Below are 26,221 nucleotides of genomic sequence, written 5' to 3'. Positions count from 1 at the left end.
AGAAGTCCAACTAAAAGGTTTGCTGACTGTTTTTAGTCACAAATTTGATGCCACACTGCTACTCAGGAATAACGGAATGAGGCTTGATTCTGTTCACTTGCACCATTAACTTTTACCCCACACAGTGTATAAGACACATCTCTTAGATGAGAAAACTAAGACTCAGAAAAGTGAATATAAAGTGACCTCTGTGTGAATCTTGCTAAAAATTCTTCTTTCTTAACTGAAGAACCCTGATAATTTCATATCGGAAGAGTATAAACCATGAATTATTTTTTCAGTGACATTACAGACTGTTACTTATTCTCTCAAATATACTTCTTTCCCTACGACTGTTGGAATAGGGCTTTAGATATGGTTATGAATTTCGGCTTTGCCTCGTTGGCTGTGTAACTTAGGCAAGCTCCTCATCTCCTTACGAAGCCTCAGATTTCTCACGTACAAAATGGAAGTTTTTAACATACTTTCTGGGTTGTTGTGAGGATTAAACCAGATATCTAACATGTTAAATTTAAAGCACGGTGCAAGAACAAAATAGATGCCAAAATGAGTATCTAAGTAGCCATTTATTCACAATTTCAAAAATATTTATCAAATGCCTATTACGTACTAAGCACTGCTCTAGGAGTTGGATATAGCAATGAACAAATAAGGAGAATTTCTACTTTCATGAGATTTATATTCTAATAAATTATTAATATGATTATTACGTATAATTAACAATGTAAGGAAAAGAGAGCAACTGGATTTCACGTGGCATTACAGTGACCTTATCACAGAGCACACTCAAACCAGTTAATCACACACGTGCAACACACCTGTCTGCATATAACCCCATATATCAAGAAAGCACCAGAAGCGGGGAAAATGACAGAAGTTATTTCTTTGGGTTTTTTAAATTTACTTTTCTCCAGCTCTGAGAAATCATCGACATAGAACACTGTGTAAGTTTAAGGTGTAGAGCGTGAAGGAGAACTTAAGACATGAATTTACTTGTGATGCATACGAAACGTGTATGTGTTTCATAAGGAAATTTCGCTACTTGGGAACCAGAGCCGGCACAACTGTTCTCTACAACGTAAGGCTCCCTGTGGAAGAAGCCAGTCCCATCGCTGGAAAAGACCAGATCTGGCCAGAAAAGCTTGACTTATTCTAGTTAAGAGGACGTATTACCTTTCAAGCATTTGAGAGTTTCTGTACTGCACACATCCACCCTCATGGTCGACAGCTGTTTTTCCTTCAGCTCTATCTGATCTTCTGAACGCTTGTACAGTAGCAGCTCTTCGATGAGGGCCTGAGACTGAACGCAGGGCAGAGGCAAATTTCACTTACGAGTTCACTGGCTTGCTCACCTTTCCCCATTAAAACCTAATAAAACTCCAAGAGGGGAAAAACCCTTCACAGCGCCTCATAATCAGAGATATCAATATCAATTCTCATGTCAAAAGCAAACTTTTAGTCACATATTTTAAAAGATCCTTTTCCTTAGTTATTCGAAGCTAATTTATGGATACAGGGTTAAGACTAAAACAGACAAAGGCCCACTTATGCCGTCTTTAAATTTTAATTAGATAAGCATAATCTTATTATGCTAACTCTAAGCAAATGCCAATTTAGTAGAGCTTCATAGCGAGATGAACCCCTTGTTGGGGGTACAGCACAGAACTCCTTTATTTCTTCCATTAGGGAAACAGATAAAACTCCAAGCCATCTGATCCCAGTCTGGATCCCTTTAGAACGCAGAATATAACTGATGTAAAATTGAATCAAAATAAATCTTACTGGACTACCTGGGAAACTGTAACACAAAAAGGGTGAAGAAGGCTTTGGCATATTCAACATATTCTGTAACTTACTCGAAATTCAGCAACTATCTTAGACTTGAGAGCAGCTTTTGGATTCGTGGATGCTGTTGGAATTAAACAAAAGATCATTAAGAATACTGACAGAAAAAGCTGATGAATATTCAGGAAAATTTTAGCTCTATAGTTAAGGGTGTACTTTTGAACACAGGTCGAACATGCACACTTAAATCATAGTATAATTCCTAGAATAAATAGTGGAATAAGAAATATAAACACTCCCAAGCATGGTCAACATAAAAAGATATTATTTAGACAGGACTGACCTACTTACCTCCAACAGGGCCTGTAAGTCATAAAGTCCTGGAATTACTGATTTGGAAACACTGCACTACATGAAGCACCTTGTTCCGTCCCTGACTGAGCGTAAGAGGCTCTCGACACCTCAGTGAGAGCGTTCAGCAGCGCGACATCCAATTAACCCCGGGCACTGGCTGCAGAAAATCGCTCACAAGCATCAACTCTATTCCTACGTATTTAGCTTCGGGTTTCTTTCTCTGCTGACTCAGTTCACAACAAAAACAGGCACGAAAAGTTCTAAGTACATTCTCACTGCGGTTGAACTTTGGCTGGAATGGTGACTCCTGTTGTTCCTAAGCATGCAACTTATGACCGAAAGGGTGTCAGCGGCTCCCTGAATCGTGCTGAGTGCCACATGCTGGCCGGAGCAAAACCATCCCGAGTGTCTCGTTTCACCTCCCAAGTCTCACTGTCTTTTACCTTGTTCCCTCCACACCTTCAGGGCTTTCTCAGTATTCCTCAGTTTGGCCCACAGCAGCCTATCACATGCAGTGTTCCACTCCCCTGGTCTCATGCTGGGTAAACATGATAAACACAGCAGGAGCTCCTGTTAGAGAATGAGCTTCTGGCCAGGATCTGAGGCCCGTGTCTAATCTGGTAGAGAGTATCCCCAAATCTGAAGGATTTCATGGCTCCCACAGAATGCTTCTTAACGCCTAGTCTCCTCTTGAGCTCTGCTGCTTAATGCCAGCTGCCTCTAACTTCACACATCTTTGAACCTGAGAAGTTACCCCGGACGCCATGAAGCGTTTAGTTTCTTCTTTCAATCCCCCAACTACTCTTGAATCTTCACTCATTTAAACCCTTTTCCTGCATTTCTTTTGTTTAAAAGTAGTTTTTGGTTTTTTTTTTTTTTTTAAAGAAGTAACTCCATGATGGCTTGTTTAGTATAAGTCACTGGGAGCCTCCCAGGCCTGGAAAACACAGGCTTGCCCATGGTTTATGCGAGGTACGGTGTCAAATGGTCTACATTTTTCTTCTGCTCCAAAAAGAGGAGTTAATTTTATATTAGTTGAGATTTTGTTCCTTACTTTGTGATTTCTTCCACTGCTTATTCGGTTGTTTGTTCAGATTTTCTTTCAGCTGCTTCTGAGTTTTGAAAGTGGTACCTGGAAAACATTTCAGTTTTTGCAATCTGGCATTATGGGAAGCTGTTCTGTCTGTCCACTTCAGTGTCAAAGTTGTAGCATGAAAAAAGGCAATCCGAGACTGTGTGTCGTTTTTTTCTTTCCTTTTCTTTCATTTTTTAAAAATACCTACTAGATCTCTAAGAAGCTGTCAAATATGATTTCTTTAGTCAATGAAATTACTGATTTTGAGAATACGGCAGGAAGCTTAAAAATACCAGTTAACACATTTGAATGAAGAATTTAACAGCTTCTTAGAAGATGCTATTTTTAAAGCAAATTTCTAGTCAAATAGTCATTGTATCAGATATCGCCAGCTTCCAGTCAATGATTTAATTGCATGCATCTAATATATAGGAACTAAACAACTTTTTAAAAAACAAGTAGAAACTTACTGCAAATCTAAACCAACAAAGAGACTGAAGAATGACAATCTGTTTATTATCAAATACTTAGTGACAACTGAAACACTGTCCAAAAAATTCTCCAGCAGTAAGAGGACAGGGCAGTAATTACTAAACACAAAAAACGAACAGTTTAAACACTCAACATAAAGCAAATGGAGGAAAATAATCAGATGGCCATCACCACTTAATATGCTTGACTTTCTTTCATCAATAAAAACAAAATCCAACCCTCCTCAAATCAATTCTACTTAAATTTTAATTTGGATTTTTATAAGTATTTAATTTTAAACAAACAAGGCCAGATCCAAAATTATATTATTAAGCAACACGACCAGATCTATAAAATACATATAATTTTAAAGACTAAACAATGACTCAAATTTTCTTTTAGGAAAGAAAAAGACACTTACTCAAAGCTTCTCTTAATGCCATAATCATTTCTTCTGGGTACACATTTCGATCTTCCCAGATTTTAAAGATTCGTTCTATAGACTTTGAGACAGATGGATCCCTGAGGAGAAAGAAAAAGTGAGACAGATATATAAAAACGGTCACTTACATCTCAAACTAGAAATCTAAAAAGAGAGTTGTTGCCAAATTATTTTCCAATGTCTAGGACTAAAACCTGAAGTACTCTCACTCAGCACTCTTTATCAATGACATAGATGGAACTCTGGACAACATATTAAACATTTTTTTTAAGTATTTAATTTTAAACAAACAAGGCCATATTAAACATTTTTTTTTTTAATATGGAACGCTTCACGAATTTGCATGTCATCCTTGTGCAGGGAGGGGCTGTGGGAATCTTCTCTGTATCGTTCCAATTTTAGTATATGTTCTGCTGAAGCAAGCGCCATACTAAACTTTTTGATGGATATGAAGTTCAGAGGGCTACTGACACAACTGGCACCCTGGAAGACAGGCTGACTCCAATAAGATGAAACTGAACAATGAAGAATCTGGTCCAAAATACCAATTGCACTAGTACAGAATAAGACAAGGCTTAGCAATGCTACATGCTTGTTTTTCTTCAAAGTTTGGTCGAAGATATGAATCAATAACAAACTGTGACATGTTTTCCAAAAAGCTATTGCTTAATATCATGAAAATACATATCTAGACTGGTGGCAGTGAGAAATATCACTTTACTGTTTGCTTCACAGGTGGATTTCCGTGTCAGGCTGGTCATCTTATTTTAGCAGGAAAATTGTTAAAATAGAAGTGTTTGACCAATAATGACCAAAAGTAAAAATTAAAATCATATCTTATGTGGAACTGCAGAAGAAACAGAAAAACAATGCCGGGAGGTTTCATCAGCTGTTGTAAAGAACAGGGCTCAGACTGGTTTTGTGCGATCCCAGGACACAAAATAAGAACAAAAGCATCAAGTTCTAGGGAAAGAAATTCATTCTACCAGATCTGTCAGAGGACTGAAAACATTCTAACACTCTGAACACATCTGTCAAAAGACAAAATGGAAAAAAAATCTGGAAACTTAAATCTCTCTCCAAGCAAATCCACCAACCCATAAGGAGTTTTAAAGATAAAAAACCAAGCTATGTCAATTTCATGGTCCCTTTCAAACATGAGAGTCCATAATGTGTCATAATCTCACATGTTCACAAAGGACTTTTTTTGGTTGTGGGGGTGAGGGCGTTAATAACAGATGTACAGGAAACAAAACTGTACTAAACTTCTAGAAAATTACATTTTCTAGAGATTTATTAATCAAAATGAACACTTCCAATTTTTTATGATTTTTATGACACCCTTTCTCTCATTATAAAAAATATATATATACACATACATGTAGCACATACAGTACTTTTATAGTATTTATTTTTACAGTATAGTATATGTAGTAGTATGTAATGGTATATGCATAAATTTCATGTATTACAAATAAAATATAGAAATATATTATAAATACTATATGGAAATAGCACATATATGATATGTACTACATACTAAACTTATGTACATATAACACTGAAAAAAAATTATAGAAAAGTATAAAGAAAAACTACACTCATTTTCACCAACTGGGATTTATGGTATATCATAAATATATTAGACAATTAGTTCTGGCATTACTATTGCTAGTTTTTTTTCCCATGGATGCTAGTATTGTATTTGAAACCTTTTTTATATAAGCGTGTGTGTGCATAATCGTATATTCTTTTCACTTAACAAAACCAGCTTTTCCCAATGTTCTAATCTACTCTTTGTAAACATTACTTTAATGACTGCACAATACTCTACCGTGTGACTGCTCCACAACTGACTGCCTGCCTCCTATTGGACGCTTAGGTTGTTTCTGGATTTCTGTTACTACAATTAATGCTACAATGGGGACCTTTTGGTCAAAGTCTCTTTCTCATTAATAATGCCAAAATATTTTCTAAGAGTGTTGTACCAATTTACACTCCTGCTACCTGTATGAATATACTGTTCGCCATTCTTCTATAGCAACGACTGGTCTCGCTTTGATTCATATTTATTCAACTATTCAACTATTTCCCCCTTTTAATTTTTTACTATCAAAAATTCCAGATACACTTAAAAACAGAATCACCCAGATTCAAAAAATTATTAAGATTGGCCACATTTTCTCCATTTATCCCCTTCTTCGCTGAAGTATTTTAAAGCAAATCTCAACTATTGTGTCATTTTACCCCTACTCTGTAACACTCTGTCATAGAACTACAATGCTCCAACATGCCTAATAAAATTAACAGTCATGCTCTGGTGTCACCTACCTTCGTTCTATAATCAAATTTCCCTGAATGTTTCCAAATGTCATTTTATGGCTGTCCGAATTGGGATCCAAAGAAGGTGAACGCACTGCATGTGGTTACGTCTCTTAAGTCTCTTTCTAGTCCAGAGCAATTTGCTTAAAACATCCTTGGTATTTTTCCCACGCCATCACTGACTTGCTGTGGTCAAGGGTTTAGCTGTCCGGCAGAACGTCCCACACTCTGCCTTTACTTATTTGCTTCCTTCGGTGTCACTTAATTTGCTTCACCAACTCCTGAATTTCCTCAGAGATTACATCCATGCTCAAATTTTTTGAAAGAATATTTAATAAATGACGCTACATGCTTCATACTGCATCCCATCAGGACATGTACAATGCCTGGTTACTCCACCTCTAACGAAACTAGGATGGATCAATGGGCTGAGGTAGTATTTCATCTTGTGAACTGTGCATACTTGCTCACTAATACTTTAGTGTTTGTCTAATGATTAAGTTTTATATGTAAAAATATTATTTTGCCAACATTACAAATCTTTCCCCATTTTGTACTTTGTTACATTTTAAAACATATCATTTAAAAATTTAGCCTGTTAAAGTAAAAGGCACTCTCCACTGCCATTTTTTCAACGCAGAAAGTCCTTCTACCAGAGATTTAAAAAATTGTAACTTACTTTCTTAACATTCAGTTGCATAATCCACTTAAAATCTAGTGAGGTATAATATGTAAAGTCGAGCTCTAATCTAAATAGATTTCCTTTTAATTGTTCTAATATCATAATTTCTCTTTTCCTCACTGATTTACTGTGCTTCCTCTAGGATGTATTTAACTTTTTTCTAGGCTGCAAATTCTGATCCACTGATATTTTTACGTTATACTGTATTATCTTCAAAACTGTAACTTATCTTCCCTAATTACAACTATAGTTCAAAACATTTCTTAATTCTATTCTTAGTTGCTTACTCTTCCATGGTTCCAAAAGAGGAGAAATTCTGGCATTTTTAATGTGAATTATATTCAGCTGATATATTAATTTGAAGTATTCTATTAATACCTACGAATTGTTTATACAGTATTCTTTACTGCAGCAAAGCATTGATATTTATGAATTTATGTTCAACATTCCAAAATACAATAAAGGTCTCTCATATTTTCTGTTAGGGTATTCCTAGATATTTCACATATTTTATTGCCTATATGACTCATCATCCCTCTCAGTGCTAACTTCTCTGAGTAAACTGATTCAGAAGTTTGTTGATAGCAGATAGTCTGTTTTTGTCTCTCTAGATATCTCTATCTGGTTCTTGAAAGTAGTTTTGTTCTGTATGCAAATCTATGCTGACAGCTATTTCCTATCCCCGCTACACAAATATGTTCCCTAACTGCTTTCCAGCTCCACTGCTGCTGTGGAGAAGCCTGTTTTCAGTCTAACTGCAGTCCTCGTGTATGTGATCTGCCTGTTTGGCTGCTTTATTATTTTTTAAAATCTGGTAAAATAACATAAAACTTGCCATTTTAACCATTTTTTACATGTACAATTACTCACTGGCACTGATTATATTCACAATGTTGTACGACCACCACCACTATCTATTTCTGAAAATTTTCATTACCCTAAGCAGAAACTCTGTACCCATTAAACATTCAACTCCCCGCGACCCCTTCTCCCCAGCTCCTTATAACTTCTAATCTACTTTCTGTCTCTATGAATTTGCCTATTCCAGATATTTTATATAAGTGGAATCACACGATATTTGTCCTTTTATGAATAGCTTATTTAAACGTAGTGTTTTCAAGGTTCATCCATGTTGTAGCATGTGTCAGAACTTCATTCCTTTTTTTAAAGTGTGGTAAAATATACATAAAATTTACCTTCTTAGCCATTTTTAAGTACACGGTCTAGTTGTGTTAAGTACATTCACACTGCCGTGCACTCCATCTCCAAAACTGTCTCGCAAAACTAAAACTCTGTACCCATTAAACATCTCCCGTTCCCCCTACAGCTACCATTCTACTCTGTCTCTATGCATCTGACTCCTGCAGGTACTTCACACAAGTGGAATTGTACAATCCTTGTCCTTCTGTGACTGACTGGCTTGTCCACTTTGCATAACGTCTTCAAGGTTCATCTACGTCACAGCCCGCGTCAGAATGCTCCCCTTTGTAAAGCTGAATGAGGTTTCTTTTTATGTATACAGCATGTTTTGTTTATCCGCGTGCCTGAAAACTGTCACTTGGGTCGCTTCTCTCTTTCGGCTATCGGTGAAAACGCTGCTATGAGCATGGGTGTGCAAACGTCCGTTCGAGTCCCTGCTTTCAGTTCCGGGCACACATCTGGAAGTAGAACTGCTGGATGAGAAGCTAATTCCACGTTTAACTTTCTGAGGACCCATCAAACTGTTTCCCTCAGTTCTATCATTTCACCTTCCTACCAGGAACGTGACGCTACTCCCCATCCTCTCTGGTTTTATTTTCTTTAGAGATCATAGTAGGTGTGAACTCTGCCTGCTCTTTGAAACTTTTTGTTTTCTAATTTCACTGCGATGACTGGGTGTGAATTTCTTTTTTATGTGTCCTGCTTACTGGATCTTGTGCGTCTCGTATCCGCAGATTTGTGTTTTTCATCACTTTCAGAGAGTTCTCAAAAGAACTCCGAAGTTCTCTCCTCCTGGCTCCTAACCGGATGTTCACGAGCCTCATATTCTCTTCATGTTCCCACCGCCTTCTCCCTGTTGCTGCAATCCTAATTTCTTCGGGACTCTCTTCCAGCTTCATCTTTTTCCTTTCTAGAATCCCTGTTGGTTCTTTTCCAAATCTGTCTAAATATCTTATCCGTTTCATCTTTCATTAACATTTCTTACACAGTTGGTCTACATAGCCTGGTAGTTCTAAATCTGAAGCTCGCTGTGGGGGGTCTAAATCTAGTTTCCTTCCCAATGTGTCTGGTGTCCTCTGTGAGCAGGTATTTGTTGATCTTTATCGATGGGATTCCTGGTGCTCTAAGTAGGGAGTGTGTTCCTGTTCCTCAAGAGTAAATCTAAACCTGAAGCCAGGGCAGCTTGTGACTCGAGACTGCTGCTCCACTCCCTCTCGAGAGCCCCAGGCTAACCGCCCAGATCACAGGGTGCTAAAGACACCGGCATGCTGGTTAAGGTCAGCTGGTATACTAGTATGTCCACTGTTGCTGGTTCAGTTTATATTCTGTAAAGAATGTAATTGTTTTATTAAAAAAGGACTTTTTGGAATAGATGGTCATTCGGTAAGTCATAATGATCTGTAAATGTTTTTTTCAACCAGACTACAGAGCTTATTCATGACAGAAATTGTAACTTATTTATCATTGTTTCTTCGACACCTACAAGGAGCTCACTAAACAGTAAATGAATGAATGATAACTGGATTTTTTCACTTTCAAACCAAAGTATTCATTATGAAGTCCCAATAGCTATTCATCAAAGTCCTCAACTAAAATATGCTAGAAAAACAAAAACTGCAAAGAAAACATACAAATAAGACTAGGGTATAACATATTAAATTAGAAATGGATACGAAAACGAGAGGTTTTAGTCTGGCTTTAGGAAGAAGTTTTTTGGGGGCGAGGCTTCATCATATGTAAATGATTTTTACTATAATTTGTCAGCTCTTAAATTCTTAGCTAGATCTGTTCTTTATCTATGCAAACACAGAAATCTCAGACTTCTACAATTCAACCATCCCTAGTATTTAGGGATTCTCCTAAGATAAAACGAAACCAAAACAAAATCCATAACAACAACTTTACTTACCTTGTCATTCTAGACTTCTATTTAAGCCAATATTAATCACAATCTCGATTTCTATAGAATGTACAATCACTATCACACATAAAACAATTGATTCTAAACTTTGCTGTTTGACTTAAAAGCAACAAAAAATTGTCTGACCTTGCAGAATCGCTAGGATATGCAACAGTTACTCCCTGTGCTAGCAACCTCTACCCACCCCAGCTTTTAAAATAGCAAGGTATCGGCAAATTATTTCAAACCATAAAGTTGATGAGGAGGTGCCCTGGTGTCGCAGTTAAAATAAACAGAACTAAACAGCGTAAGTCTGTGCCTGTCTCAGGGGAATAGCTTTTCTTTATCAATATTTTATTTCCGGGATGTCATCAGAACAATGTGCTATGTCTTCTTGCAGGTTCTTAATACAAATATTTGCTGACTAAATGGAAGACTAAATAATGGGTCAACTCAAGGAGAAGGCAGTCAAAACTTTAAAAACCTCAGAAATTAGATGTGGATAGATTTTATCTCTAAAAACTTGTTACTCTATAAAATTCCCATTCTATAACTTACCTTTTTTATTTGCCTATAACAAATATCTTCTCTAGTATGTCACCTGTCTTTAATTTTATGGTTTCTTTTGTAATGCAGAAGTTTGATTTCGATGTAAATCATAAATATTATCTGTTCTTCGTGTCTTAAAGAGCTTTTTTACCCCAACTGTCATAAAAATTTTCATATTTTCTTCTAACATTTTCAAGTTTTGTTTTATACACCGAAGTAATTCATTTGGAATATATTTTTGTGGATGGTTTAAGGAAAACATTATAATTTTTATTTTTTCTGTGTGGAAAGCCTGTCCCAGAAACACTTACTGAAGACGTCACCTTCCCCTCAATGATTTGTAATGTAACTTCTACCATTTACAAAGGTCCCTGCACGTACGAGTCCATTTCTGGGCTGTTTTGTTCACTGAATCTATTTGTCTATCCCACACTCTTTTAATTAGTTACCATAGCCAAAAAAAATAAATAAACCTTGGTATTTCATAGGTTAAGTCCTACCTGCTCTTTATCAAGTCTTGGCTTGATATTCATGAACTTTAGAATCAGTATAACAAGTTTCTTAAAATGTCCTATTGGGATTTTTAATAAAGTGGACTATATCCACATGCTGATTTTTATCTTTTTGTAATAGTTTATAATTTTCTCCATAAAGGTTTTAACACGCTTTTATTCTAGGTACCTTACATAGCTTCTGTTATTACTGTTAATATTATCTTTTTTCCTGTTAGATTTTTTGATTGGTTATTTTTCATGTATTGAAATGTTATTGGTTCCTGTATGTTGGTTTGTATCCAGCAATCTTGCTAAATTTTTTTGTCTGTAAATTCTCTTGGATTTCCTATGCAGATCACATTTCCATATAATTTTTTACTCTTATATAATTCCATTTGTTACATTTCATAATTCTTCAATAACTATGTCAAAATTTCCAAATTAAATATAAAAAGCAAGTATCATTCATATTAACATTAATTTAAAGTGATAATTATATTTTGTTGAAATCAATTACAAATTGCAATGTAAACGTGATACTGAATATAGACATTGTTTTTAACTTATCAAGTCTACAATACTATTATTATTATTCAATTATTTTCTCGTTTTTCTCCGTTTGAACTGTGAAAGTTTTTTTCAGTGTATGGTGAAATCATTAGTATCTTTAATTGATGTAATTACTTATGTAGTGAAGCCATCTTTACTCTTTCATCATTAGCCTCTGATAAAGTAATATTATCTCATGCCAAAATGCAATCACAAACACGTGTTAACACAGCCACTAAAAATGAGTCACAGAACTGTTATAAGGTAATCATACCGACGATACCGAATATGCTTACAATTACTTTCTTATTACTATAAGATTTAAGCAACATCCACGGTCCCACCTAGGGACACCTAGGCCTGTACTTAAGAAATGGTGCTTTACAGCATCCACGGTATTTCCATCTATCCATCAGCCATCCATTCTATCAGCATTTACTAATCAACCACCAGGTGCCAGGCACTGTGCTGGGAGCAGAAGCTCAAAGCCTGGGGGATAGGAACCAGCAACAAAGAGCACTTGTATCAGCTACGATGCAGTGTATCTGGTACTCAGCAGAAGAGACAAGGTATAATGGTAGCAAAGACAAAGAATTCTTTAACCCAGATTGGGAAGAAGTCAGGAAGGGAAAAATTTCTTGAGGATAGAGAATCTTTAGTGAAGGTGGAAAGACGGAGTGAGCGAGATCCCACAGAGCTTATCACCTGGTTGAGAATTCTGTTCTGCTCTACGGTTTACTATTCAGTTTGTTCTCCCAGGCTGCTAATTAAATTTCAAAAGGACCCAGCTTCTTCAATTCACTTACTCAATACTGCAATTTCTAAATCGTGTTTAGTCCAAATAAATCTCTTTTTTGTGTGTGCTCTACTTCAGTCTCTTTAAGTGATTACATTTTGAGATTATGAAACGAACATGACAAAAGTTACATAAAACACAGGTATGTAATCATTCAATAAATAATTAACCATGTAATCAAAACCCAGGTCAAGAACTAAAACACTGCGAGATCCCCAGAACATCTGAGTGTATCCCTTCCACCTGTCTGACGTGGTGGACTTTTGTGGTGATTGTTTCCTTGTTTTTCTTTATAGTTTTAACATCTGGGCATGCAAAAAAAATAGTTATTTTTGCCAAATTGGTGCTTCATATAAATGGAATAACATAGATACATAAATATTCCCTTATACTTCAATCAACATTTAATGAGATCTATGTTATTGAATGTAAATGAAATTCATTACATTTTCTTTGTTGCCTGGAATTCTAAGATGCCACAGAAAAACAAACCAGATATTTTTACTGCAGAAAAATATTTGGTTTGTTTACAAATTTTTATTACCACGAAAATGTTGCTATAAAAATACTCTCCAGTGATCTTCCGCGCATATGCAGAAGTTTTCTCAGGGTGAAAGGCTAGGGGTGGAACTCTAAGATCTCAGGGTGTACAGAGTAAGCTTTTTAAAGGGTCATCCCTCTCAACCCTCAAACCAACAGCGTATGAGAGCTCCCATCATGCTGATGTTGGTGCCACAGCCTTGCTGATGCTGGTGTTGGCGGACTTTGGAATTTTATGCCTTTGCTGTTAAGTTTGTGCGCCAGTTATTAATTTACTGCCTGTCTCCTCTAAACCCACCCTTCTCCTGATAATGGAGCTGAAATCTGCAAACTCTATTTCCCTTTGGTTCATTGTGAGCCTCTGCCAACAGAGGGCCCTAGAGTGAGACTGAGAGGCTGGAAGAGGTGGCAGGGATTCTCCGGTTCTGTCCTAGAGTGGACCAGCAGGCTGCAGGCATCCTGGCAGCACTTAGCATAGCCGCAGGCGGGGGTTGTCCTGCAGTCAAGTGAAAAGTGCTCTCCGCCCTGTTTCTTAGCCACTACGTGGCAGGTGGCATGTTCTTACAGCAATCCACTTTCCTCAGGTCTGACTCTCAGCTGGGAGGAAGGCGGGCCGCTCACTCTACCCTCAGGTCCAGGGGTAGTGAGTACCTGCCTTCAGCAGATACTATCCCATCACACCCCAGAGTTCTTTTATTCTCTCTAGTCCTTACTTACTGTTTACTTACTTAACGATTCTTCAGATTACATTCTCCTTATTTAAATTACTGGTGTGTGGTTTATCTCTCCTGACTGGAACTTGACTGATACGTAATGATAAATCTCAGCAGTTCTAAGGCTGTATGAGATATGATATCACAACAGACTGAGTGCAGAGGCATCTAAGAGAATTTAGCTGTCTGCTGTGTAGCCATATATCAGAGACCTATCTACCAGGATGCAAAACACCGCCACTCTTCTAAAATTTAAAAACTTTGTTATTTACATTTATTGCTTTAAAGGTGACTAATAAATATTTGAACAATTTCTGTTTTAATTTCTAACACAGTGCCGGGTAAACGCTTCCATTTCTGGACATGTACAGAGTAGTGAGAATGCGAGCGGGCTGATGTGCATGCTCCCCAGGGAGGTCAACCCAGGTGAGGCTCTGCCATCTGTTTCAGCTATTACACTAGAAACAGGTGTCCTTTTCGTAGTCTATCCAGTGCCACGCTTCCTTGCATTTGTATGCTTTTGTCGCTGACTCTTAAAATGGCCTCCAAGCTTAGTGCTGAAGTTCTGTCCAGTGTCGCTGAGCACAAGGAGGCTGTGATGTGCCTCCGAAAGAAAACACAGGCATCAAACTTGGGTTGGGCATTACAGTGCCGCCGGCTGCGAGGTCGATGATAAAGAATCAACGGTATATTAATGTACATACCAAATAAGTGCTCTATATAGAAACACACGTAAAGCAAGGCTGTGTACCGATCACCGGCTGCAGTGTGACCAGGGGCTCGGTGTTTGCTAATTCCGTGTTCATGGCAACTTGATGAAACGGAATTTCTGTGAATAACAAAAACGAACCGTATTTCTCCCGCCCCCAGTTTAAAGAATTAAAATGTTTTTCATTTTCTTAGTTTCTGGTACATAGTTCAAGTAATTAATTCTACTATTTGACTTGAGTCCAGCAACCTTGCTAAACTTAATTCGTGCCAGTAATTTACATACAGACTCTTCATTTGTCATGTATACAATCCCATGATCTGCAATTGATGGAGACTTTGGTTTTTCCTTTTTCAATCCTTCCACCGACACCTTTCTTTCTTGCCCTTTTGAGCCCTGCCACTCAGCGTGGGAACTCCCCCAGGAAGCTAACGGGCAACACTGCTGTCGCCCCTGGTGGGCAGCATCCTGGTCCTGCTCCCGAGGCGGCACCTGTGCAGGTCTGTTATTTCTGGGAGAAATGTTTACTGGGCTGAAGAAGTTCCTTTTTATTTCTGGTTGGTTGTATAGTAAGTGAATTTTTCACTCACTTTTTCTGCACCTTTTGAGATCAACATCCCATTTTTCTAATTTTTAAGCGCAATGAATTATACAAATTTATTTTCCAATCTTAAACCATGCTTCCGTTCCTGGGACACACCCCACGTGGTTAAGCTGTTATTCACTTCTGATGTTCTGCTAGACGCGGGTTGTTTCTTGCATCTTTGTTCATGAGTAAGATAGGTCTGTAATTTTCTCATACCCTCCTAGGTCACTTTTGCTGTCAAGGTAATGCTAGTCTCATTAAGATAGGTCGAAGAGCATCCTCTCCCGTTTTTATCTCTGAACGAGTGTGTATAAATTGGAATTATTTCTTCCTTCAATATTTGGTGAACTTGCTGCCAAAGGATCTAGGTCAGGGATGTTCTTTTTTTTCTTTCATTAAAGTTTTTTTTAATGGCTTTCAAAATTCTGACAGAGTTTTGGTCGTTTCCATTAAAAAGTACTAATTTTGAAAACTAATAAAACTACCACACAAAAAAACAAATGGTCCACAAAACATTCTCCTTTCCTTCTGAAGTTTTTACGATGCAGTTATCCATAACCAGTCGTTTTGTATTGTCCTTTAGCTTTTACTATCATATAATGTAATAATTTTAATTTAACAAACTTTATTTTTTAGAGGCATTAACCAGTCTTTTATTATTAAACTTAAATGGCCAATTGAGACAAAAGTTCTGAGACAGTTTTTCCAACCACTGATTACGCCTGGGGTGGCAAGTTATTAGAGATAATATGCATTTAGCCTCCTGAGCTTTCTAGGCAGATCTGGTGACCTTGTTGGCTTCAGCAGCTGCCTTGTCCACTGCTCTGATGACACCCACAGCAACCGTCTGTCTCACAATGAGCAGGAGAACAACAAAAAAAATCCCAGATGTGGAAAAGTCAAAGAAGCTCTCAACATACATGGGCTTGCCAGAAACGAAATGAATGATTTCAAGAGTTTGGGCCATCTTCCAGCTTCTCGCCAGAATGGTGATCGATCTTCTCCTTCAGCATTGTGGGCTGTGTGACTATCCAGCACAGGTGCACAGCCAGCACTGATTTGGCCTGGACAGCTCAGGATAATCACCGGAGTCACGACAAACGTCTTCAACAGATATATCCTTGACACTGAAGCCCACGCTGTTCCCAGGAAGAGCTTCACTCAAAACTTCATGGTGTATTTCAACAGCCATTACTTCAGCTCTAACGCCAGTCCCTACTCAACCAACTGGGCCAGTACCAATACCACCAATTTCGTAGACATCCTGGAGCGGCAAACACAAGGGCTTGTCGGTTGGACAAGTTGGTGACAGAATGCGTGGTTCCACTGACGCTGCGATCGTCACAGGTGACTTTCTATCCAATCAAGGCAGGTTAGCACTTGGCCCTAGCACAGCTGTCACCATTCCAACCAGGAATTGGCACAAATGCTACTGTGTCAGGGTTGTAGCCAATTTTTTTAACGTAGGTGCTGACTTCCTTAATGATTTCCTTGAATCTCTTCCGGCTGAAGGGTGGCTCTTTCGAATCCATTTTATTCGTACCCAGTGTGTGAGCCAGCAGGGCATGCCCACGGGTCTGCCATGATGGAGATCCCTTCTACAAACTCGCCAACACCAGCAGCAACGATCAGGACAGCACAGTTAGCTTGAAATGTGCAAGCTATTATTATTAGTCTCGTTTTACAAGTGAAAAAAAATGAAGCATAGACAAATTAAATAACTAGCCTAACGAGTGGTAGATCTAGGATTTGAACCTAGGCAACCTGATTGCATTCTTAACTTCTAAACTCCACTGCTTCCCAAGAAAAAAGAGACACTCCGGGAAGTAAACTTCACAAGCTCTTATACTTAAACATACAGCACGAGCATCTGCCTAAAGCAAGAGTTCATGACTGGGACGGGGGAGAGCTGGTGACAAGGATGAGAAGGTTGAGATCAGACGGCAGAGGACTTCAGTACCTTCCCAAAGGGCTTGGATAATGGTACTGCAAGGGAAAAAACTCAGAGAAGGCTACTGAGTGACATGATCACATTCTTTCTTATTTTTTTAATGTTCGATTACCTATCTTAAAGTAGTTTATATCATTTATCAATATCCTCATCTGTAAAATGAAGATAATAATCTTTGCCCCTAATTACATAGTTTGAGAATCAAAATTACAAAGATGAAATCTGTTAACTCATAAAGCAATAAAGAAATGTACGTTAAAGAATGATTAGAACAGTGATCTGATAACAGTAACTTGTCATAATAGCAGGAGTAACCGTCACCATCCTCCTCATCACAGTGGCAGCTAACATTTATTAAGTGTTTACTGTATGCCAGTCACTGCTCTAAGCTCTTCACGTGTATTACTAACTCATCCAGCTCCCACGCTCTGTGGGGTAGGTACTATTACTGGCTCCATCGTACAGGGAAGAAAACCAAGGTGAATTTAAATTGCCTAAAGTTACAGAGCTGGGAGGTGGCAAAGACAGGATTCAAACCCATGCGCCTTAGTTCCAGAACCTGTGGTCTTAAACCATTAAATCTCTGGAGTCTGTGTACGTAGACCCAAGTGAATGAAAAGGATATTGGAAACTGAGAGACTAGTTAGAAGGCTGTTATAATAATAATACGAATACATCAAATAGAGATAATACAAATAGAGGTTAAAAGGTAGAGAGGAGGAAGAAACGGCAGAAGAATCAGCCCCTAGTGACTAAGAAATGAAAGGATAAGAATTTAAAATTACTAAGGGGCAGTTATAACATAAGAAACTGTACGTTAGGCTTAGGAGGACTATGTGGTAGAACAGAAATAACAGAGGACTGAGTCAGAAAAATCTCAGTTCTAGTCTCAGCCCTTTTACTAAACTGTCCTTTTACTCTGGGCAATTTCTCAATTGTTCTGGGCTTCAGTGTTCTCATTTTGTAAAAAAAATAACAAAATCTGATCTGCTTACCTGCAAAGCTGGTTACTGTTAAGATCCAAATAACACTATATAACATTTCAATTTCTAACGTATTTTCACACAAATGATAGGAGTTGGGCTTTATGCAAATATAAGGTGTATTATTGTTTTAGACATTTTGAGCTGAATATCATCATGTAACAGTGAAGCCGTAATTCCCAGAAAGTAGTTGAAGACGGTCAAAACTCCAGATGCAGATGCAGCAGTTACTAGCGCACGGGGGGCAGGGAAACCCGCGAGCAGAGCAGCCTCCCGGAGAAAGTGCGCAGGCAGCAGACGCGCAGTCTGACCGTGCAGTAGGAGCGAGAGGACTGCCAAAAGCCAGACTCCAAACAGTTTCAGGACTTTCTTTCCTAACGACTAGCTGCGAGGACATCAGAAACCCTTCTTATGTTGGATTTATTTCAGAGTAGCAAGCTCATCGTTTCCCCAAATCTGTCATGACACCTTTTCCAAACCAAGGTCATCCATACAATTCTCTCTTAATCATCAGTCAAAACGAACAAATAAAAAACAAAAACACATTAAGCTCTGATAACAACTAGCGCTAAGTTCACTTTTCAGTTCAATTAAAGATGAGAATTTTAAAGGAAAGATGACTGCCTTTTATAAGAGTCTAGGGTAGCAACAGGTCTTAGGAAAGTTTCACCTACTCCCACACAATCCTGATGTGATATAAGCAAACCTGCAGTTATACGGCTTCTCTACGATCTGTATACACGTGTGTGTGTGTGTGTGTGTGTGTAAAACTTATTGGTGAAAAAATAAAAGTTATGGAAGTGGAAGAACAGTCCACAGTGTTCCAAGTGGTAACTCAACTGATATTCGTAAAGATACTTCCTGTGCTTCAAATTGAAGTTTCAACTATTCTGTTCTCACAATGATGTACACATTCAGATGGATTGGCATCTGTCCCTTAGCTAGGCGCTCTAGGACAGAAATGGTAAATAAATATTATCAGGATGCTTTATCTTCATTTATGCCCCTCCCTCTCATATATTTTCATGACAATAATAACTAGCATGTCTAAAGCAAAATCTCCAGGCTCTCAGCCTATGCAATTTCAAACCAGTGAGAGGATAAACTGAAATTTAATAAAAAGGAACTTATGGAATAATTAGATAATTATTTGGAAAGCAAAAATTTCTCAACCCATCTGAAAAAACTTGTTTCCCTCCCTCTTCAGTCACCTCTCTCAACATGACAGTGAGTCCACTCTCTTGTAACTTTTAATCAAGTGAAATTAAGTAACTCCTTAAAGGAACTAAAGGAATAAAATAATGTAATTCAGAGGCCTCTAACAGGATGCCCGTGGCTCAAATTTAGTCATCAGGTATGTTTTGTTTGGCTATCAATATTTTCTTTTTTAAATGTGATTTAGTTTCATTTAAAACTTAGGAGATCCACGTAAATCTCCAGATTTTGACCTAGCTTAAAAAGTGAGAGAAGTCTCTGGAAGGTCTGCAGCATGTGTTAGCACTGGCTTCATATCTACGGCCAACTAGCACTGAGTAGCTGTCGCCTCTTTTAGATGGGTTTCTCCTCACATTAGACCCACTTCATTCATCTATATCACATGCCTGGCACTTACATGTTTAATTAGTCACTGCTAGCATATATAGGAAAGCTACTGCTTTTCTATGTTGAACTTGAATCTGGCTATCTAACTGAAACCTCTTATTAGTTGATTCTCTGTAGGCAAGGGGTGGCGAACTACCAACCTTGGGCCAGACCTGGCTCGCTGCTTATTCTGTACACCGTTTCACTGGAACTCAGCCGCACCCATTTGTTCATGTGTCACCCATCGCTGCTTTCACGTGAGAATGGCAGAGTGTGAGTGGCTTGGGTGGGAATTCTATGGGAGCCCGCCCCCACTGCCTGTGCCACCCCCAGGTAGCTAAGAGCTGAGGCAAACCACTTAAGCTGAACCAGTTTCCTCCTCCTTGAAATGGGGTAATAGTATCAGCCACTTTATTATAAAGTTGTTCTCAGGAGTAAATGACACTTAAAGCACACGTAGCACTTGGTACGATATCTGGTCAATTTCAAGTGCTCAATAAATGCCAGGAGCTATTACTGTTATTATTTTATGTACTTCTGACATGTGTATAAATCTTGATTACTTAGTGTATCCAAGTAGGAAACATATTTTAATCTTTTGTTAATACCAAAGTAGATATCTCCAGTTAACAATCCAAAGGAAAGAACAAGGATCATTCAGTTCCGACAAGGTTAATACTAACAAATGAATCAATAATATATAATATTCATTTATTTATAGAAATGTATTATGCTAATAAATATATATTTTAAGGAAATATTTAGCTATTTTGATTGCTCCATTTAACTATATATCCTACAATTTGTGGGGGGGGGGGGCGGGCATTGTGTGTCTTGTACCGAACACCTTACAAATATGGGTGAAATGCAAGAAAAACATTTAGTACAAGGCAAAAATAATATCAGATCTGTGTTCTAGCACTTTAGGAAATGCTGGATACAACCCTGCTAAGAATGGAGTGCACCAATAAGGAGCTGGGAATAAATTTTTTCATTTCCATTTACTTACACGGATTTCATGGAAGGGACAAGATTTTAGAAAGACTCTGAAAGAAATGTGTAAAAAAAAAACCCACAAAAACAGAAAGAAGTACAGCCAAAGAATATGACCAGGAGAGATATATATAGTCAAGTTAGGAGAGAAGAGGCAGACAGTAAATAACAGACAATCTTCCAAAAAGGGAAGAAAGAGTTTTTAAAAGAAAAATGTGTATATTCACAGGAAAGTTACAATGAACAATTTGGGCAAAATATCCTTGGATCTTCAAGCATGTGCAACTATTATAATTCTTACTAATAATGGATAAAAAAGGAAATGAAAATTCTCAATTTTATAAGCTTACATCCCAAAGAGCATAACAATTTACTTACTTCACTAGAGCAGCTGCTTCTGGAAGTACATCAGCAAACGATTCACGGAATATGATTGCGTTTTTCCTTTTACAATTCTGTATGACATCATTGGCAAGGTAAAAGAGATTCAAACGGTGAGGATAGGCAGCTAGAGATGACAAAAGACAAGAAAAGCAAATGAGTCCATTTATATTTAGTGTAACTTATTCCAAATACATTGTTCTCAAATTGTTTAACTGCTATTGGATGGGCGGATGGACAGACGGACAGAAGGATAGATGGAAGGATGGATGTAAATGGTTGGCACTAAAAAAACTCATTAACTCTGAAGAAGCTGAAACAAAATAAAACTGTTCTCCCCAACATTTGGGAAGATAAAAATTAAGTCAAAGCAGCTCATCTTGTTGCAAAAACACCAGGGTCAGTGGAAAGAGCGTGGCCTTTAGAATCCACACAGAATGTGACCTCAGGCAAATTGCTTAACCTCCTCCACACAGTTATTGTGGACAGGCTCCCTTCCTCGACCAGTCCAGATACCACTCAGATACACCCAAGTCCTTCCATCCACACTGGAATAGAGGCTCTGCTGCTACTTTCACCACCCGAGGAATGTTCTGGGAAATAAATAACGTGCTCCCATAAACACATCTGGGTCAATCTTTTTCAAAGGCCCATGACAAGGCCCAATCCGTCTACTATCTGGAACCCTGAGCGACATCATCCGAGTTTCATTGTTATCCTGGACAATTTTAATGTCCATACAGATGATCCACAACATTATCTAGTCTCTCAATTTCTCGACCTCAAAGCCAGTGACCCCCGAGAACCACTCCTTTGTGTATTTCAAACTCCCCTCTTCTAACCAGAACGTCCCACTCCCACTGCATTTATTCAATTTTATCAAGATCTCAGTTCTTTATTTCCTCTACGGTCTCCTCCAGTGTTCAATTCTTTATCAATTCCAGGGTCTCTGATCCATATTTAAACCACTCTTTTAGCCAAACCTTCATGGTCTTTTCTTCCTTCCCCAAATTTGGCCTTTAGAGCACGTGCATTCAACAACGTCCTAAATCTGAATCAATTTAACTGCCCCTACCGCATCTTTATTTCCGCTCCTGGGTTCTGCTGAAGAAAAATCAGACCACCAGGAGGACTGAAACCATGTCAGTTGAGTCTCCGTCAGCGGCCCCGTGCGACACCCCTTCCACACGTGCTTAATCGACATCCCCTCTCATTTGCTGTAAAGACTGTTTCAAATTTTACCACTCTTGTCAAGCCCCCTGTGTTAGCACATTCCTTCTCCTCATTCTCAGGAGATAAGCTTATATGCTATTTTACAGAGAAAGGAAAAAGTATTAGATGGGAATGCTATTCTCTCAAAAAACGTACCCATATTTACACCCATCCAGATCAACTCATCTAAGTTAAAATCTTTCAGAATCAGAGATCTGAAAGAGTTTTATATACTGTCTCCACTTTAATTCCTATTAACTCCATAATTACAGAAGCTACCTTTTAATTCTGTACCTAAAACATGCAATCTACTATGCTCTGAGCTTTATAGACGTTATGCTATCTCGCTTCGGTTGCCATCACCCCAAACAGCAACCACCAAGGCTGCCAATAAATTCCAACGTATTAAAACCCAATGGAGATTTTTTCAGTGTCATTTCTTTGTGGCTTCGGCACACGGACATCTGTTACAGTGACTCCTTCTTGGGCTTCTGTCACAGCGTCCTCCTGACCTTCCTCCTGCCCCTCTGGCTCCTCCTCCGCACACACGCAGGTGGCAGCTCTGCCTGCGGCCACCCTGCTCTCTCAATGGCGATGCTCGCAGGTTCTCTCCTGAGCGCTCTTCCCTGGTCACCTGCGGCACAGTGTTTTAAGATTTGGGGTTTTAAGTCAGATATTTGGTTCAATTCCTGGCTCTGTCACTTATTAGCTTTGGGATCTCCTGTATCACGTATCTCTTCTATATCTCACTTTCTTTGTAAAATGACAACTTCATAAGTTGTTTTAAGAAGTAAATGACACGACGTATGTAAAGCATTAAGGACATCGCTTAGCACACAATCAAATGCTATCGGCACAGTCATCCACTTCCATGCCTTCAACCACTACCACCGATGTAGCCAGGATTCCCGCAGCCGGGGCATCGAGCCTGGATTTCCCCTCACCAGTCAATGCTAAGTCTCAGAAGCACCTGGAGTTTGATTTCTCAGTATTTCACTAATACCCTCCCTCTTCTTCCATCTGTTACGGGTGTTGTATTTAGTCGGAACTTTAGCAATCTTTTTTGATTCCTCCTCTTCCCTACCTGTCACCCCCACTTGATAAATTTCCGCATCCAGCCAATTTGTCTCCAAAAATATCTATTAAATTTATCCCTCTTCTCTTCCTTCTACAGCTCTTTGATGGATTCATCACCTGTGACCTGGATTCCTACTGCAATAGCCTAACTGGCCCCCACACTTGGTCCCTTCAGATTTACTCCCTACATCTTCTAATACGCAAACACTATTAAATTATTTCTCATATCAAATCTGTCAATGATTTCCAACTACATATTGGTAAATGCCCAAACACCTTAGTCTCCATTTACAATCTGGATCTTCACCTTCTCTTCCAGGCTCATCTTTTTCTCCTTCAAAATCAAAGTTCCATCTTTAATGAATTACCGCTCCCAGAAACCTCTCCTCATTCCTCCCTTCCTCCCTCTCTCTCATTCTCTCTCAGAATTTTCCTTTTCTATGATAACCTATCCTGAATAATCTTCAGTATTTTCTACTCATCCATAGGAAAAAATCTAAAATTTTAAATTTAATTCATGTCAGATTCTAACCCTCCCATCTCATTTCTACTTCTTCCCCAAATAAATCACCTCAAACTATTTTATTGCCACTGTTCCCCAATGCAAACCTTCCACCCTCGTCAGAGCACTGAAGACATCCAGGAGGAATGAGAGAAGCCGACGAGGCAGTGTGGGAAGATGCCCGCAGGCAGTGGACTTTGAGGCCCATCAGAGCTCTCCCACCCTCTGTAACCTGGCTCTTGCTCGCCCGTTTGGCCTCAACTTCAGCCACGCTTTCCCTTAGAGCTCCAGTTCGATGATCGACACTTTGTTCTCGCCTCCAAGCCCCGCCCCCTGCTGTGTCTCCCTGCCCATTTCCATAGGCGAATTCTTTTCCTCCTTCGGGTCTCCTTGAGAAGGATTAATTTCCATCAGCTTTAATATGACTTCATTTGTAAAACGAGGACGTTGAAAGGAAAACAAAAAGAAAAAGCCACATGGACAAAAATGTTATTTATAACTGTAGGAAAACTGTAAGTACTCTAAAGAATAACAAAAGGGAAATAAGTAAAGGTACATCCATAACACATGGTTGATAAGTATCTGCAAATAACATAAAGATGCTTGCATTAGAGTTAGTAAAAAACTGGATGATTATTTTCTAAATCTCCTATAATAGTCATATGATCTCCTATAATAGTCATATGATTTTTATATTAAAAAAGGTGGCATATAAGGTAAGTAATTTGTATTAGATTACCTATAATATACCCTCTGGCTTTAATATAATAACTAAATAAATATTTATTTATGAAGATATTTAGTACAAATTATGGCAGTGCCACACAAACAAAGAATCCATATCTTCTCTTTAAAAAGATAAATCCTCCAACTTCCATAAAATCACTTAGTTGCTCTGCTGAGGGTTAACAAGAAAAAAAATAATTATCTGCTACATCAAGAGAGCAGAGAGACCCCTGAACTTCAGAGAAAATCTGAGTGCCACACCGTTCCACCACTACGTGGGAATGGTCATAACAGCATGTAAACTGGACACTATGAGTGAAAGGGGTGCTGGTCACATCAGGAGACAGGGTCACCTATGTGTCCCGCTAAGTCCTAACCTCGGCTATATTGTATAGAAGTCAGAGATGTTTACTTTGTTTACTACACTATTTATTAAAAAAAAAAAATAGCCTACTATTCTGTTTGGGGGTTATATTTATAATTAGTTTATCTGGGAACAGATTCATCAACAAGCTTGCCCCAAACTCCCTCCTGATGAAGTGTCCTTGTTGGGAACGTACTCAGTGATACCATGGCTATGAGAACGCTGGCATCGCATGTGCCAACCCCAGTAGCCAAAAATCTTATATTAATATCACACACTTCATCAAACGAAGTACAAAGAATATCCCAATATAGAAATTAGAGATCTCAAGAGCTATAGGTTAATGGAAGTCACATCATATTTATACTTAACTTACAAGAATTCATCTTTAAGTACTTAAAATTTCAGAGCAAAAACAATTAACAAAGTTAAATGTTCAGAGACAAATGCAATTAAATTTCAGAAAGAAACTGGAGGTCACAGAGAAATACTGACTAATGAAAAACTGGAAGAAATAATAAGATCATCTTCACAAATATGACGAGAAACAGAAGAACTAGCAAGTCTGAATCTCCCTAAATTTGCTGGTGTTGCAAGCACCAAAACATTCAAGTGATTTAACTTCTCAATGATTCCCTCTACAGAATTCTATACTACCAATTACAGTATCCATCACACATATATGTGTCTGTACAAGGTTTATCAAAAAAGCATCGATATTGTAATCAGTGAACAAATTTAAAGGCTAATCTTTTGTCTTAAGTATGAATTTTAGAACTGGAATCTGAATAAAAGTACTTCAGTGTTCACTGAAAGAGCCACATTTAAACTAAAAATTTCAAAGTTGTCTCAGTATTTGTAAGGCATCAACTCAGAAGTTCTTTAAATAATTTACAGTCAGAACATTTGTTAAATATCATTATATACAATTATCTAGAAACCTACTAAATCCAAACAGTCCCCAATTCTAAACAGAAAATTGGTCAGTGTTAATCAGTGATCTGTAAAGAGCCGAAAACAAACAAAACCCTTAGAATCCGATTATCCACCAATAGTGGAGTTGGTTTATTAAATTCAAAAAGTTAATTATATATGAAGACCATACAGAAAATAGAAAAATGGTTTACATACTGAAAGTGAAACAAAAAAAGGTATGTCAACTTCACTCTTGGTACCCGCTTTTTTCCTACATCTAAGTCCTGTCAATCCAGCCTTCTGCTAACTGTATTTTCCTGAATTCAAGAAACCACTGTTTATAACATGCACCATTTTACATACCACTAA

The 26,221-nt window shown here is 38.2% G+C and overlaps 1 protein-coding gene and 1 non-coding gene across 6 annotated transcripts in view; both read right to left on the bottom strand.

The window, feature by feature from the left end:
- RPRD2 (regulation of nuclear pre-mRNA domain containing 2) overlaps positions 1–26,221 on the bottom strand; it is a 63,767-nt gene that overhangs the window by 14,842 nt on the left and 22,704 nt on the right. For 3 of the 5 annotated variants that reach the window (XM_039841511.1, XM_039841508.1, XM_039841510.1), the window contains 5 exons: positions 21,054–21,183; positions 4,107–4,207; positions 3,194–3,271; positions 1,857–1,909; positions 1,174–1,300 (listed from right to left, as the gene is read on the bottom strand). In XM_039841511.1, coding sequence (XP_039697445.1) covers positions 1,174–1,300; positions 1,857–1,909; positions 3,194–3,271; positions 4,107–4,207; positions 21,054–21,183 — 489 coding nt within the window. The remainder of the gene's footprint in view (positions 1–1,173; positions 1,301–1,856; positions 1,910–3,193; positions 3,272–4,106; positions 4,208–21,053; positions 21,184–26,221) is intronic. The other 2 variants (XM_039841509.1, XM_039841512.1) reach the window with 1 other exon arrangement.
- On the bottom strand, positions 4,443–4,551 carry LOC120585317 (U6 spliceosomal RNA). The gene has a single exon (XR_005648305.1). It is a non-coding gene; the product is annotated as a U6 spliceosomal RNA (small nuclear RNA).

The sequence above is a fragment of the Pteropus medius genome, unplaced genomic scaffold, assembly GCF_902729225.1.
Source record: "Pteropus medius unplaced genomic scaffold, Ma_sr-lr_union100, whole genome shotgun sequence".
Taxonomy (NCBI): domain Eukaryota; kingdom Metazoa; phylum Chordata; class Mammalia; order Chiroptera; family Pteropodidae; genus Pteropus; species Pteropus medius.
This window is presented reverse-complemented; position numbering and strand designations above follow the sequence as displayed.